General features: G+C 42.0%; 3 protein-coding genes across 3 annotated transcripts; all 3 read right to left on the bottom strand.

The window, feature by feature from the left end:
- Nucleotides 1-4,309: 4,309 nt before the first annotated feature.
- BCR41DRAFT_338242 (pyridoxal phosphate-dependent transferase) lies at nt 4,310-6,346 on the bottom strand. The gene is made up of 5 exons (XM_022022107.1): nt 6,215-6,346; nt 6,013-6,063; nt 5,152-5,898; nt 4,888-5,041; nt 4,310-4,768 (listed from the first exon to the last, which is right to left on the bottom strand). Exons 1-5 carry the CDS (start codon nt 6,287-6,289, stop codon nt 4,383-4,385), a joined length of 1,413 nt encoding a protein of 470 aa, XP_021879965.1. The 5' UTR covers nt 6,290-6,346; the 3' UTR covers nt 4,310-4,382.
- Nucleotides 6,347-6,747: 401 nt separating this feature from the next.
- BCR41DRAFT_397686 (hypothetical protein) lies at nt 6,748-8,820 on the bottom strand (the record flags this gene model as incomplete). Its single annotated transcript, XM_022028901.1, has 2 exons — nt 6,748-7,484; nt 7,614-8,820. 2 exons carry the CDS (start codon nt 8,818-8,820, stop codon nt 6,748-6,750), a joined length of 1,944 nt encoding a protein of 647 aa, XP_021879964.1.
- Nucleotides 8,821-10,180: 1,360 nt separating this feature from the next.
- On the bottom strand, nt 10,181-13,305 carry BCR41DRAFT_397685 (hypothetical protein; the record flags this gene model as incomplete). Its single annotated transcript, XM_022028900.1, has 2 exons — nt 10,181-11,409; nt 11,940-13,305. 2 exons carry the CDS (start codon nt 13,303-13,305, stop codon nt 10,181-10,183), a joined length of 2,595 nt encoding a protein of 864 aa, XP_021879963.1.
- Between the last annotated feature and the right edge of the window lie 1,012 nt (nt 13,306-14,317).

The following is a 14,317-nucleotide window of genomic DNA, read 5'->3' as shown; positions in this document are numbered from 1 at the left end:
GTGGAATGAAGTTTTTGATGACTATGGATAGCGGATAATTTGTCGTGTTGCGCAACAGGCCACGTCGGAAAGGTGGACTTTGAGTACCAACCACGGCGGTCAGGGTTTATGAAATCATGGATACAGCGGCTCTTGTCGTTTGTGCAGTAATAACTGTTAATTGACTATAGTTTCTGGAGCATTTTGTTCATAGAATGTAGAAAATAAATCCCATGACCCTGAGGGTCCTTGTTATCAAAAAAAAAAAAAAAAACTGAGGATCCTTGTTTTATCGATCGAAAAAAAAAAAAAAAAAAAAAAAAAAAGAAAAAGAAAAAGCTAGACCCTTTATCCAGATCAAGAGCTGTATCCCATGAGCCTGAGGGTCCTTGTTATCAAAAAAAAAAAAAAAAAAAAAAAAAAAAATTATCCAGATCAAGAGCTGTTGCCTGCTTCTATTCGACAGGCGACCGGATTGTATTACGACGGCGAGGGAGCTATCAGAACAGTACAAGACCTCTACCATGGTTTGGTGCCCACAGACATGGTCAAGAATTGGAAAAGTACTTTCAAGGCAACCACATCTATTGCAAAAAATGTGGTTTGCAGATTTATCAAAGTTATCGAGGGGATCGGGAGGACTGAGATCTGGAACAGACGCTGTAAAGTCACTGTCGACTGGGAAAGAACTAAAGGCATCGCCTCTGTGAGCAAACGCGCCAGGGGATGCACCTGTGTTGGGCAGCACAGACGTAGCAGAGGTGATATCTTAGGACCTACCTTGAGAAAACGACGAACAGCTGACGTGAAAGCGATCAGGACGGAAGCTGACCAAAGAGTAGCAGGGAGCTATCGGCAACAATTAGAACTGACAGTAATGGAGCGGCTGGAGGGTGTCGCTTTTTGATGATTGAGGACTGCGGCTAGAAGATGACTTTCGCGCACAACAGGCCAAGTAGGGAGCGGGGCTCGTCACAGGTTCCGTAGGGACCAAGAGTTGCCATTCATGTTGATGCGGTTTGTGAATAGGATGTTGTACAGTGACAGTTCAACGATGCGGTTTAGACCGACCATTGGAAAACGCCCCATTTGCGCCCCTAGTAATAGGGCAACCCAATTGTTGAGTCTAGTTCTAATAAATCCTCGCAACCTCGTGAGTCCCAGTTATTAAAAAAAACCCCCCTCTTTACAGATCGAGTTTGCTGTGTCTGTGAGGTTGAAGACGAAAACAACGGTCACGTATGGGCCTGTAGTGCCCTAGGCCAGGGAGGAGGCTCTGTCGCGCATAGATCGCTAGTGTCGTGCAGCCACTACCAAACACTACCAAACACAACAAAGACCACAAGAGCACAAACCTGAGATGGGCCAGCCCTGAGGGTAGAGCCGTGCCACAGGTCCCCAGGGACCAAGGAATCCTTCTCAATACTGACGTGATTTATGAACAGGATGTTGTACTGTGGCAGTATGACGATGCGGCTTCGGCCGATTATTTGATACCGCTTTATTTGCGACCCCAGTAATGGGGCAACCCATTTATAGAAAAAAAAAATCCTGATCTCAAATGAAGCTTCAGCGATCTCTACCGAGGTACACCGTTTGGTTTGATCAACGAATGGGGTCCTTTATTCCACACAGCGCGATCTATCGCTCGTAAAGTGATTCATAAGTTCGTTGACTACCTTGAGCAGCAGGCCACGGAGTTGATTTAGAAGCCACGCTATAAGAAAATCATCGCCAAGGAGAAGGGCCGAGGTGTGAGACCGAGGCAGAAACGTGCACCACACACTAGACCAAGAGGTGGGTGGAGCAACGGATACGGCTTTATGGCAGCAGAAGGCTTTTGTCTTTATGGTACGGCAATGGGTGCGCATCGCGGCAGGTGCTGTCCAGGACCTACGTTAGACCCACCCGCCGCAGACAAGATTCTATTGCAGAGCTTGTTAAGAAAGGGACGGTTAACAACCATGGGAAAGATGAAGACGATTTTTTTTCCTGCAACAGTATGTTTTCGACGTTAAACACGGTGATGAGCCGTGGCAATAGTTGCACCGCACCCGAAGGACTAGCTAAGGGAATGTGACTAAGCTTATGGCGACTGCAAAGCGATCCTCTCCGGAGGATGGAACATTAAGTACATTTTGGACTAGATAGGTCTTCAGTTTTATAGCGTTGTTCGTTTAGAAAGTCAAATTGTTATAAAAAAAAAAAATAAAAAAAAAAGGTTGAAGCAGCCCTAGGCCATATCCGCCTCGTGGATCAAAAAAAAAAATCCTGACCACATAAATCCTACATGATCTCGTTATTAAAAAAAATAATAATAAAAAAACGTCCTGACTACTCTTTCCACAGTAATGCTCCCCAGAAATGGGCAACTCATTTACAGAGCTGACAGATTAATAAAGTCTATGTGGTCTCGCAGGCTCTCGTTGTCAAAAAAAAGGTTATGTAACTAGGTAGCCCTTCAGTTTTAAAGCATTGTTCGACTAGAGAGACGCAGTGTTATAAAAAGGACTCATCACAGGCTTCATAGGCATCAAAGGTTCTCACGCTGACGTGGTCTGTGAATAAGAGTATCGTATATACAACGATGCAGCCAAGAGTAGCTATTAAAAAGCCCTAAATTAGTATCTCGTAGCTATAGGGAAACCCATTTATAGAGATCAGTTTTAATAAAGCCTCACGACTTCTGGACCTCAATTACCAATAAAAAGCTCAGTGGTCCTTTATTTGCACTCCTTCGCATGAGGAAGACTCATTTTAGGATGGTAAAAAGGAGTTGTGGATATGGGTGCCTTGAGTAGGGGACGCTTATAGGGATTTAATTTCGTCAGCTTAACTCAGTGAAGATACACACCGTTTATTGTTGAAACTAGAAAGGAGATAAAATAACGAATTATTGAGGTTGAGCATTATAAGTGGTTATAGGAGCTTGAAGCTGAACCAGTAGCGTTATATCTGGGTCAGTGGACGTGGTTTCCACACAATGGGCCACATAGGAAATAGTAATTCTATGGGGTATGATCCAGCGTTCTATCTCATGCTCATCCTTTATTCAAATTACCATCCCTTTCTTGGCTGTTCTTATATGCGTTTGTGCTTTAGTGTCATTTTCCTTCATGGACCATGATGGAGCTTCAGGGTTCCAGTCATCCGTAGTATTTAAAAAGTTCGGGTCCATAAAATTATATTTAAGAGGCATTTATTCGCCTTTTGGGGTGCTATTTCAAGCGGTTCTACGCCCAACTGTTTACGCGTCCCATATTGAGGCTTCATGTGCTCTATGCAGCAAAGCAAAGCATTCACATAACCCTAACTTGTATCTTGGGTAATATGTGTCATGATGCGTGTGATCGGCTAATAATGGTCTCTGAAGAAAATCGCATTTGATTTTTTTGATAACAAGGACCCTCAGGGGTCATGGGATTTATTTTCTACACTCTATGGAAGAAAATCGCGGTTGAAAATTTTAACATTTTTGTTTCTAGCACAATATTCCTAAGTGGGATACGCGCTTTGGTATTAACGATCCTGCGAACTGTTGAATACGTAACAACTTTGCAATACTCTAATCTTTTACAAACAAGCTTACTAGCCTTTGAGAACTAAGGCCCAATAAGTCAAAGAGGAGTGTCTCTATTTCAAATCAGATGGCATAATATATACAAAGGTACCATGAGTTACCACCTAAATAGCACCTTAGTTGTCATATAAGTCGCAGCGGCCTATATGGTACATCTTTGACGATCTTAAAGTTGTGTCAGACCATGACAGATAAGTCTAGGGCCTTTAGGAATTATTAAATGCTGTGAAGTATTATGCGTAATGCCACAAAGTGTCATGCCAGATGTTCAAACTAAATAGTCATTCTGATTCTTCTAGGTGCTTCGCCTAGAATCATGGTCTGTTTAAAGTTAGAGCATAGAAAACTAATTGTATCCGTGGGAACAGCACACTAATAAGGGTGTAGACCGGAGGAAAGCCCCGCATAAAAGGAAAAAAGGATGCTTCCCCTAACCAGTAGTTGAAATGGTAGTTATATAAAATTGAAGATGGTATCAAGGCAGGTCGATATTCTTTGTAACATTAAAGTGTTGTAGAATCTCAATTCTTCGATCCATTTTTATCGATTATCTATCTGTACAGAGTCATCCTCGAAGTTTTTTTAAAAAAGAAGAAAAAGGTTGACATCCAGAGGGATTTATAACTTAGATATGGCACTACTATGAAGTTCATGAAGTGATTGTTACTGCTTTTTAAAACCCAAAATCATAATGGCTACAAAAAGGAGCGTGAGAAAATTACCAAATCTTATCGTGAAAAAAGTATATACATGGACATTTTTTTAATAAACTCTTTTTTTTTGGGAGAATATGAATGGTCAACATTATACTAGTTTACTTTTTTTATGCCTTCACGTCCAGAGTCTTGTCATCAAAGGCAGCGATGGCCTGTTTCAAGATCTTGATTCCTTTATCAATCTCTGGCTTGGAGATGTTCAAAGGTGGAACAAATCGAATTGTATTGTTGGCTGCTGTAATGATCAACAATCCACGTTCACGGGCTAGAGCAATCAAAGGGGCAGGATCCACATTGAATTGCAATCCCAAAATCAACCCCTTGGAACGAACTGTTTTGATCAAAGGTGAAGAGATTGATTCCAATTGTTCACGGAAATATTGACCGTTCTTGTTCACATTGTCCAGAAACTCGGGGGTGTTGATTCGACGAAACACATTGGAGGCAACAGCACAACCCAGAGGGTTTCCTCCAAAGGTCGTTCCGTGATCACCTATCGTGTACACAAAGGATAAAATAAAGTAAGATCAGATGAGGGGTCATGAAAGATGAGAGCGTTTGGTAATAAAACCACTTCAAAGCTACAAACTGCTTCCCTCTCCTTGTCCTTACCAATGACAATCTTCTCAGCGACCTTGTCTGTAATCATGATGGCTCCAATGGGAAATCCGTTCGCGAGAGGTTTAGCCATGGTCAACATGTCAGGCACACAGTCCTTAGGATAATTTTGATGGGCCCACAATCTACCTGTGCGTCCCAACCCGCACTATTATCATGTTGCCAATCAAAGCAAAAGATTTTTTGTATTAGCATCCAGAAAGGATCACAGTTAAATCAATAAAATTTTCGACAATCTTTTTTCTCTTTCCCTTTTACCTGAATTTCATCAAAGATTAACATGGCTCCAACCTCATCACACTTCTGTCTCAACTTTTTTAAAAAGGCTTCTGTTGCAACATTGATTCCTCCTTCTCCTTGAATAGGCTCCACAATGACTGCACAAGTTTCATCAGTTACAAACTTGTCAACAGCCTCCACATCATTGAAGGGTGCATGGGCAAATCCAGGGACCAAAGGCCAGAATGGTTTTTGGTATTTGGGATTAGGTGTAGCAGACAATGCACCCATCGATCGTCCATGAAATCCATTTGTAAACGAAACTACTCCGATCTTTTTGTTCACTGCCTCTTCTCCAAGTTGCTGAGCAGTAGTCACTTTAGCGACTTTACGTGCAAATTTCAAAGCTCCTTCATTAGCTTCTGTCCCTGAATTAGAGAAAAAGATCTTTGAAGCTTGGAAATGACCTGAAGCACGAGTGGCCTCGATCAACTGTTCTGCAAGGTCCCCTGCAGGGATATTATAATAAAGGTTACTGAGATGAACCACTTGTTTCGCTTGTTCAAACAAGACACCCGCCACCTCGGGATCTGAATGGCCCAATGCATTGACAGCAATGCCAGCAGTGAAATCCAAATATTCACGCTGACCTACATCATAGAGATAGGTTCCTTTGCCGTGAGTGAAGACTACAGGTGGACGACCATAAGTTGTCAATGTATATTTGGCATGCTTATCAATGATGTCCAACGTCTTTGGATCTGCGTCCACATCTGCATGGCTCAACTTAAAGATAGCAATTAAAAAAATAAAAAAGAGAGGAAAAAAGATGAGTGTTTCTTTTTTTTTTTTTTTTTTTTTTTTAGTTCGTTCGCTTCCAAGTGAAAAAAAGAAACTCACAGCATGATCGGTGAAATGGGTAGCAGTAGCTTTAGTGCTCATAGCTCGGCGCTACAAAAGATACATAGAGTATCAATAAAGGCCAGAAAGTCAATTGAGATGTTATGTTGCCATACTTTTCCAAGTTTTGACAAGTAATAAAAAGTGAGAGGTATTAATCCAATACTCCGCGAAAGGTAAAAAAGAGAGCAAGGTCGCTTACAGCCATAGCAACAGTCCTAGACTGAGACTGAGCCAGCAATGCTCTAGATGAGCGGAGAAGAGAATGGCGCAACATGATGAGTTTGAGGGCAAATGAATGAGACTGAAGGAGGAAGAAGAAGAAAAAAAAAAAAAGAAAAGAGAAGTGAGCTACTCTCAGAGAGGTACCGAGTCAAGAGAGAGAGTTTTTATATTCTATTTTTTTAAGATTAGTGTGATCTGACTCAAGAGAGGTGCAAACATGTTCGAAAACTCCAGTGACTGTCATTGATTTGGGCAACTAATGCAGCATGACTCCCAACGCGTCAATTGGATAGTTTATTCTTTGACACTGTAACCAGCTCACACCGCGGATCTACTCGTTTACTTTTGAAAGAACACTTTATTCAATTTATTTTATACACAGCCATTCATATATAGTGTATATATATTGGTATATGGTACATAACGTTTGCCCTGGGCAGAAAAAGCATAAATGAAAAAAGGGGTCCATTAATCATCAATAATGATCAACAAGCTTGACGCGATGAAATCCTAGTCTCCAAATTTGTCTTGTTCGTTGCTGTTGCTGCTGTCGCTGTTGTTGGTGTCTATTTCAACGCGTTCTGGTTCATATATTTGAGAAGTCTCATGATTTTGAATGCGTCCCTGACTAAGACCATACAGATGTTCTGGTTCTGGCCATACACCTTGGTCCACGATTGTACTGGATGACGATTCAACAGGTGAGTGTGCCAGGGGATCAGTCGTTACTAAATGAGGTTGCTGTTGCTGCTGCTGCCGAAGATGATGGCCATATGCGCTGCCTGAGCGCTCATCGTTCACCAACGTGAAGTCCAATCGTGGAATATCATTTGAAAGGGGGCGTCCATTCTCAGGATAAACTTCTGCTCCTTCTAATGGCGCGCCATGCTCGCGATGATGGCGATCCTCTACTCTTGTTGAGGATGATTGGTGGTGATGTTGTGAAAGTGATTGCTTTCTATGATGATTATCAGTACCGCCACTAGATCTTCTGTCTCCTTTAGAGGTCTTCATCCTGATGCCGTGTTCATCTTGATTCTGTGTTTCCTTGAGTGCACTCATCTTGTTCCGTCGCCATCGTATCCATAGCCCTGCAATAATGGCTCCAATGACAACAACAATACTCATACTTAGCCCAATCTTGACAGCTGTCGAGAAACCAGGTACAAAGTAATGGTTCGACCAGGCCCATTTTCGGGTCTTGATAACCGACAGTGGGTTTTTTACAAAACCATCACTAGTGTGTCCTGAGTATCCCATTAAAAAAAAAGAAAAGAATTAGGAAAAAAGGGCTGTGCAATTTTTTTTTTTTTTTTTTTTTTTTTTTTTTCGAGGGTCTGAAAATCTGCGTCTTCTTTCTCTTCTTGCAATCTCACCTCCAATAACCAAAATCTGATCATTACTTGCAACCTGACAACTATGGCCCATGATCCCATTCTCTGGAAAATCCTCAATCTCACGTCGGGACCAACGCCAAGTCTGTGTGTTCAAAATCCAAGCGTCGGACATTGCTTTCGAATCAACCCCTGGGCTACCACCTCCCATCATCAACACATTACCATCTGGCATCACCACTGTACAAGGCATCACTCTTGGTGCTGGAATCTCTGCTGGTTGTCCAGTTTTTTCATCCGTTGTATCCACATTCAGTCTTGTTACTTTTGGATTTCCAGACGCTATACTATCAGTAGCAAGGGCATATAGGGTGTCGAATGTAGCACAGTGTGTAGGGACAGTAATGCTAGTGCTAGCGTTGGTTGCATTATTCACTTGATCACATCCACCCATAATCAACGTCAATCGATTATTAGGAGCATAAAGGACAATGGGCGCATACAATTCTGGAACAGACTCTAGATATCCAGTATAGGACCAATTCATCATATTTGACGGTCTGTTCGTATCCAACACTGTTAACGCGTTGGTAGCAAAATGTGTTGCGTTACTTCCTCCAAACTGAATCAGAGCACCCGTGGATGTATCTAGCGCCATATCAGGTGTGTCGCGCCTGTAATTCTGCATCTCATCATTGTTATCGGTTCCACGGCCTGCATTCGGAAGATCTCCAGTCTGAGACCATGTTCGCGTTGTGGAATCAAAGATCAGAGCTGGTGCCTTGCCCAGATTGTTTCTACTTCCTCCAATAATGAACCGCCTCTGATCACGACTTGGGGATCCTGGTGCTAGCCCTGTGGCAATATTGCCTGGAAGATACTCCCAAGGTAAATCATCGTCCGTATCAAATCCGTTAGTCAATGATAATGTGGCGAATTGAGAAGTGTATGAAGTTAAGGGTGAGGATAAGTCCGTGATACCGCCATAGATGTAGAGACGTGACCCAAGAATGGCTGTTGCAGGGTATGAGATGGGTGTATAAGCGATCGCGAAAGCCGTATTCAAGAGTGGTACAGTGCTAGCTAATATCAACAGTGTCAACAGTGCTAAAGGAGGAAGTGAGGGGCGAGGGCGATAATGGCTGGGCAAAGTACGGCGAGTGATGTGTGTTATAAGGACAGCTGCTGGTGTAAAGCCGGTAGATGAGGAGGAACTATCCGAGTTTCTCACCACACTGGAAGTGGCCATTGTGTGAGGTATTTAGTAGTCTCGTTGCGATGATTTATTGAGGTGATTCTTTACTTGCACTATGCAAAGAGCACAGCGGAAAAGAAACGCAGGGGAGACGTTGATCCTGCCTGGTATCAACTGAAATGAATGAAAGGGATAGAGAGGAGAGAGAAAATGAAAAGAAAAGCGGTTCACACACACCAACAATGAAAGAGTAAATATTGAAACTCAAAATGGTTTAAAAAGAATAATAGTTGTAAGAAAGATTGGATAAGTAAGATTGGATGTTCTGTTGAGAGAATAGGCAGCACGGGTTCTCCAAGATGCAGTAAACGAGACAAATGTTGGGAGGAACTATGATGAGAAACAGGAAAAAAGAGAGAGACAAGGGGATGTGCTATGCTACACTAGTCCATTCAGAGGAATTAGATGAATGAACAGTCATTTGTGAAAGAATAAAGATGAATATGAGGATGATGGGAAAAAAGAAAGAAGGGAATGAAGGGAGTAGGAGCTGAATGAGCTAATAAGTGTGTGTTAGTGTGTTTGTGTTTGTCTAAGATAAGGATACAAAAGGACAAAAAAGGAAGAAGCGTGCGGGATGGAGCTCATGAATACGGATGAGAAATGAGGGAAGTCAGAGGAGGGTTTTTGATTTATCAATTAGCCTAGTCCTTGAGTATATTTTATGCAATGTTCATTTATTTTTATTTTTTTTTTCTGATGAACTGAATGAGAATGAATAGTCGTGGGTATTTCGACTCAAGCTTGGCCCAATAAGCATCCATGTCACCTACTTCAGTGTTCATTGTATAAACTTGTTTGTCATTCTCATGATTCTCATGATTCTCATGATAAATAAGTCCTGCTTGCTGCTCTTTTTTTTAAGCTAGATATTGTTTATTGTAAGAATGAAAGTGTTCCCGGGTCCAAGTAACAAAAAAAAAAAAAAAGCGCAGATAACATAACATTGTGCAGATTAGTCCAAAAATGAAAAGAAGCGGTGTCAAAGGCCCAATCAAACAAGGCGTGTGTTCTGATCCAGCTGATTCAATATTGCCAATCTTGATGGCAAAGATACAAGGCTGACAGAGTATAATTATATAAATTTTTATAAATATATACAGGTATATATTTTTACAAGGAACCCATATTGAGCTTAATATCAAGGTGAATTAGCTGTCTGTTTCTGCCAAAGAACACATCCACGCATTAGGTCTCATCTTTCCATTTTTATATTGCACTCTTGCAGAAATCATTGTCCAGCTGATCAAAAATCGTCTTTTGAATAGTTTATTCACATTCGAATTGGATGTTCGACGCATGTGGTCAAAATTTTATTGACCAACTGACCAGTTTTTGCCTTTTTTCCTTTTTCTCAATTTCCTCTCCTTATTTTTCGATTATCGACCAGTTCACTCTCAATCGACTCATTCGAAATAATCTCTGCTCTACCAAAGGCTTGTTCAAATCCCGACATGGTACCCCCTCTTCCTCCAACATTTGTTTTAGCTTCCTTCGACCCACCAACACCAGGGACATATTCGGGTGCATCATCATGGGTATGAGTATCCCCTAACACAGGGATATAGCCTTGTCGTTGTTGATGCTGTTCCTGCTGTAGGCCAGTGTCGACTGTACTTGTTATGATTCGGGAGGTATCAATGTGGCTCGAAATCAGCATAGGACCTGTCTCAAGTGACGGCGTCGGAACCGACATGGGCTCTTCTCCAACATCTACATCCCTGAGGTTTATAAGGCCAGTGACTAGATAAGGACGATCCTCTGGATGATTGTCATTATTACTGCCCTCTTCCCAAATCTTGTCATGCAGGACAGTTGTGTCGACTCTTCTCAGCGAAGGAGAAAGGTTCTGAAGGTCACTACGACGTTTTTCATATTGCTTATTATGTTGTAATGTCCTAATGTAGTGTCCATATTGCATATCTGCTAACTGCTGCGGCAGACGTTCGCTCTCTGGAAGATCAATATTAGTCTTATTGTTAAGGGTATCATGATGGTTCTTTTGCTTGTTTTGTTTCTTGTGGTTGTTGAACGATGATGGATCTGTTGGAGTCATTGAGAATGAGCCTGAAGACATTGTTGCTGCTGGAGAGTAAGGAGTGATGATGAGTGGTAAAGGTGATTTAAACCCGGGGACGGCCCTGGATACTAGACTGCGATTACTACTATTACCACCAATCCCATTGCTACTATTCGATTCTAGGCTGGGGGTAAAAGATGCACTTCTGGTCGAGGCCGAAAGAAGCACGTCGAGCTTGTTCATAGTATTCATGTTATAGCAACTATCGTGTTGAAAGTGTGGAGCGCCATCATCCATGAGCGGTTCGCTCGATTGCGGGTTGTGCCCTTCGTTGAGCTCATGGGTTTTACGTCTCATGGAGAAAATACGCCAAGCAATAAGTCCAATGACACAGAGTATGAGACCTGCACCCACAACGATACCAATTATGGCACCGGGAGGCAAAGACCATGCAGCACCGCCATTGGGCTCAAAGTTGGCTGCCCATGACCATTTGTCCGTATTTATAATCCCCAGCTGAGGCAAGGAAAACTGTTTGGGCCCTGAGGCCGCTCCCTCATACCCTAGAAGAAGCGTATGAGTAGTCAGAGAAGTAGAGTGAGATGTTTTTTTTCTCTCCTTATTTCTCTGTCAAAATAGTGGCGTTTTCCTTTTTTTTTTTTTTTTTTTCTTTGATCAATCAAAGCGCCAAATCCTGTTTACTTGTCTCGGTCATTTCTTTAAGATAATGTGCCCCTTCCCTTGTCCTTTGCCCAACAAAAGGACAAATGCGGGAAGATATGGACTGACTAATACATTCTGGTTTGTCCAGTGTTTGGAGAGACGAGGCGCTGCAATTTTTGTTTGTGTTTCTGATTATCTTTGGTTACTTTGAACTACACAATTTCACGACTCCTCTTCACTTCTCCATGTAAGAAAACTAGAACAAAAAGCAGATGGCAGATTCTTTCCCTTTCTCCTTTCCAGATTCTTTGTTCACATTCCCATTTGTTTAGGAAGTAAATCAATCATAATTTCAGTCTCATGTCACCATTTCACCTAAAAAAAAAGCAACGCCACACCCACAGTATCTATTGAAAATATATGACCTTACCTCCAACAACAACGATTTGATTCGGCGTCACCAATTGGCAGGTCGCACCTGCTCGGCTTTGAGTAGGTGCATTGTTGATTGTAACCATGGACCAGGTCCAATCCTTTGTTCTCAATATCCACGAGTCAGACAGACTTCCTTCAGTGGTGGATCCACCATACATGAAGACATCTCCATTATTTAACACTACATGACAAGGCGACATCCTTGAGGGAGGCGTCAAAACGGTCGTATTCAAGGGATTTCCACCCTTCAATGTCACACCACTTAATGAATATGTCGCATTTCCAAAAGACGTGACCTGTGTTTGTAGCAAATATGCAAATGTAAAAGACGAACAATTGGAGCCACTGGAGGTAGTACTAAATGTGCGACAACCACCCATCACAAGTGTGGCTCTCAAATGAGGAAGATAGACCATCACAGGCTGAAAAAGTGGTCCCATCTGGTTATTGGGCGCTGGTGGAGACCAACTCCAAGAATTGAAATCATGTGAACTTGAAGTCGCTATTAGAGTCACATCACTAAGCACAAAGTTGGAAACGAGACTATATCCACCATAGATCACAATCACACCAGTGGAAGAATCGAGAACAATGCTTTCAGAGATTCGACTTGAGTATTGAGGACTGTTGACGTTAAATAAGAGCTGAGAGAAATACTGCCAGGAATTGGCTTGGATGTCATAGACTCTAGCCATGGGGCTAGGGCCAGTGCTACTGTCTATTAGATTTGGCTCTCCCATACCAACCATCACTATGTAAGATCCATCTGCAGAGGCAGCAACTCGTGCATCATTTGCAAAGACACCACCGGAGCCAAGACGCTGCCAGAGGACAGAGTTGATTAAGAAAGGCTTGTCAAGCGGGAGTAGAAGTATCTCGTCAGTGGACTTTGCTTCTAACTCCAAGGTGGTACCCGAGATGACATAAAGTTTTTTGTTGACAACAACAGATCCTGAAGAGTAACGAGGCGTGAACATAACAAATTGTTGCTCTTGTTCTTGCTGCTGTTGTTGTGACAGGATCGGTTTGGGAAGTGCAAACAAAGAAAGGAAGAAGGCGGATAGAGATAATGGTGACAGAGAATGCTTTATGTGAGGACGATGGGTAATATGAGGACGGTGATGATTAAGAAGGGCATCCAGGAAGAATGAGGGCGATATCTTTTGAGGAATGGTGATACGCTGTCGGTGATAAGGATTGCTATGATCGTTGGTGCTTGGACTTGGCTGACTTGTTGGTGATGGTGATATTCTAGCGTGAAGCAAACGGCTACTACAACTGTTACATATCGAAAAAAATACCGTTGCAATGTCTCTTTTCTGCTCCGGAAGGCGATGGTTTTTATGTTTTTCTTTTTCCATGTGGGAAACGGAAGGATAGAAGGTGGGAGAAGAGCAAGGAGCGAAGAAGAGTCAAGTTGGTTGGAGTTGTTTGTTTGTTTGTTTTAATTGTCTGTTTTTTACAGCCAGCTCAAATTTTTTTTGTTGAAAGGGAAGAATGAGAGTCGATCTCTTAAGATTAAAGAAAAACAAGCGGTGATGAATTGTTAATTGAAAGGAAATGAGATGAGATTCTAGTAAACAATGATGGAAAGAAAGAAGAGGACAAGATGGGCAGAATGTTGCCTATTCGTCTTACTGTTGTATATGTCAGGTGGGTGAAGAAAAAAGAGGAGAAGAGGAAGGAAAGCTGAGAGGGAGGCAAACAAAGATGAGTTATTGCTTCGCTTGAATGTTCACTGTTGCCCTTTTTATTCTCTGTTTTTCTCGTTTCCTGTTTACTCGCTATGCATGCATCATAGTGATCAAGCAAGGCAATCTTGCCCATTCAAAAACACAACTATAAACTTCAATTGTTATTTATAGTAGTCAAGTTAAGATGACAATGACTGACAACGACAATGACAATGATAATCATTCACAATGAAAATGACTGGCAACGTCCGACAATGACAATGACAATGACAATGACAATGACGGTGACAACGTTTACATTCTTCATCTGACAAATCGAAAAAGCAACAAAGCCTGCTGTGCAAACAAGTGATCCTGTAAGGCTCTGCTTTGGCTTAATAATGTTCCTTTCCTCCCTGTGTGAATGGTTGCTGAGAAATAAAAAGGCACAGTTTCAGACATCACGGACCACCAATAAAACGTGGCAATCGCGTAAGCACCTCATAGTGGCGTTGTATTCACACCCTAAGCATTTAAGCTAAACTTCAACTTGGGCATTCTTTCTAATCCTTAATGCCTGTATCAAGAGGCGCGACAAGCCATCATATAAGAATACTATCCTCCTTTCACTACCTTTCGCAGCATTCGTTCTGGCTTGATCTTGATTCAGTTACAGATGTCTTCGTGCAAGTTTAAAATA

This window comes from Lobosporangium transversale, assembly GCF_002105155.1.
Source record: "Lobosporangium transversale strain NRRL 3116 chromosome Unknown BCR41scaffold_26, whole genome shotgun sequence".
Lineage (NCBI taxonomy): Eukaryota > Fungi > Mortierellomycota > Mortierellomycetes > Mortierellales > Mortierellaceae > Lobosporangium > Lobosporangium transversale.
Note: the sequence above shows the minus strand (reverse complement) of the source record. Positions and strands in the feature narration are given on the sequence as shown.

Coding starts and splice junctions, on each gene's coding strand:
- BCR41DRAFT_338242 (XM_022022107.1), bottom strand. CDS start 6,289: ATGTTGCGCCATTCTCTTCTCCGCTCATCTAGAGCATTGCTGGCTCAG. Junction 5,899..6,012: donor CCCATTTCACCGATCATGCT/GTGAGTTTCTTT, acceptor GCTATCTTTAAG/TTGAGCCATGCAGATGTGGA. Junction 5,042..5,151: donor TAATCTTTGATGAAATTCAG/GTAAAAGGGAAA, acceptor ACATGATAATAG/TGCGGGTTGGGACGCACAGG.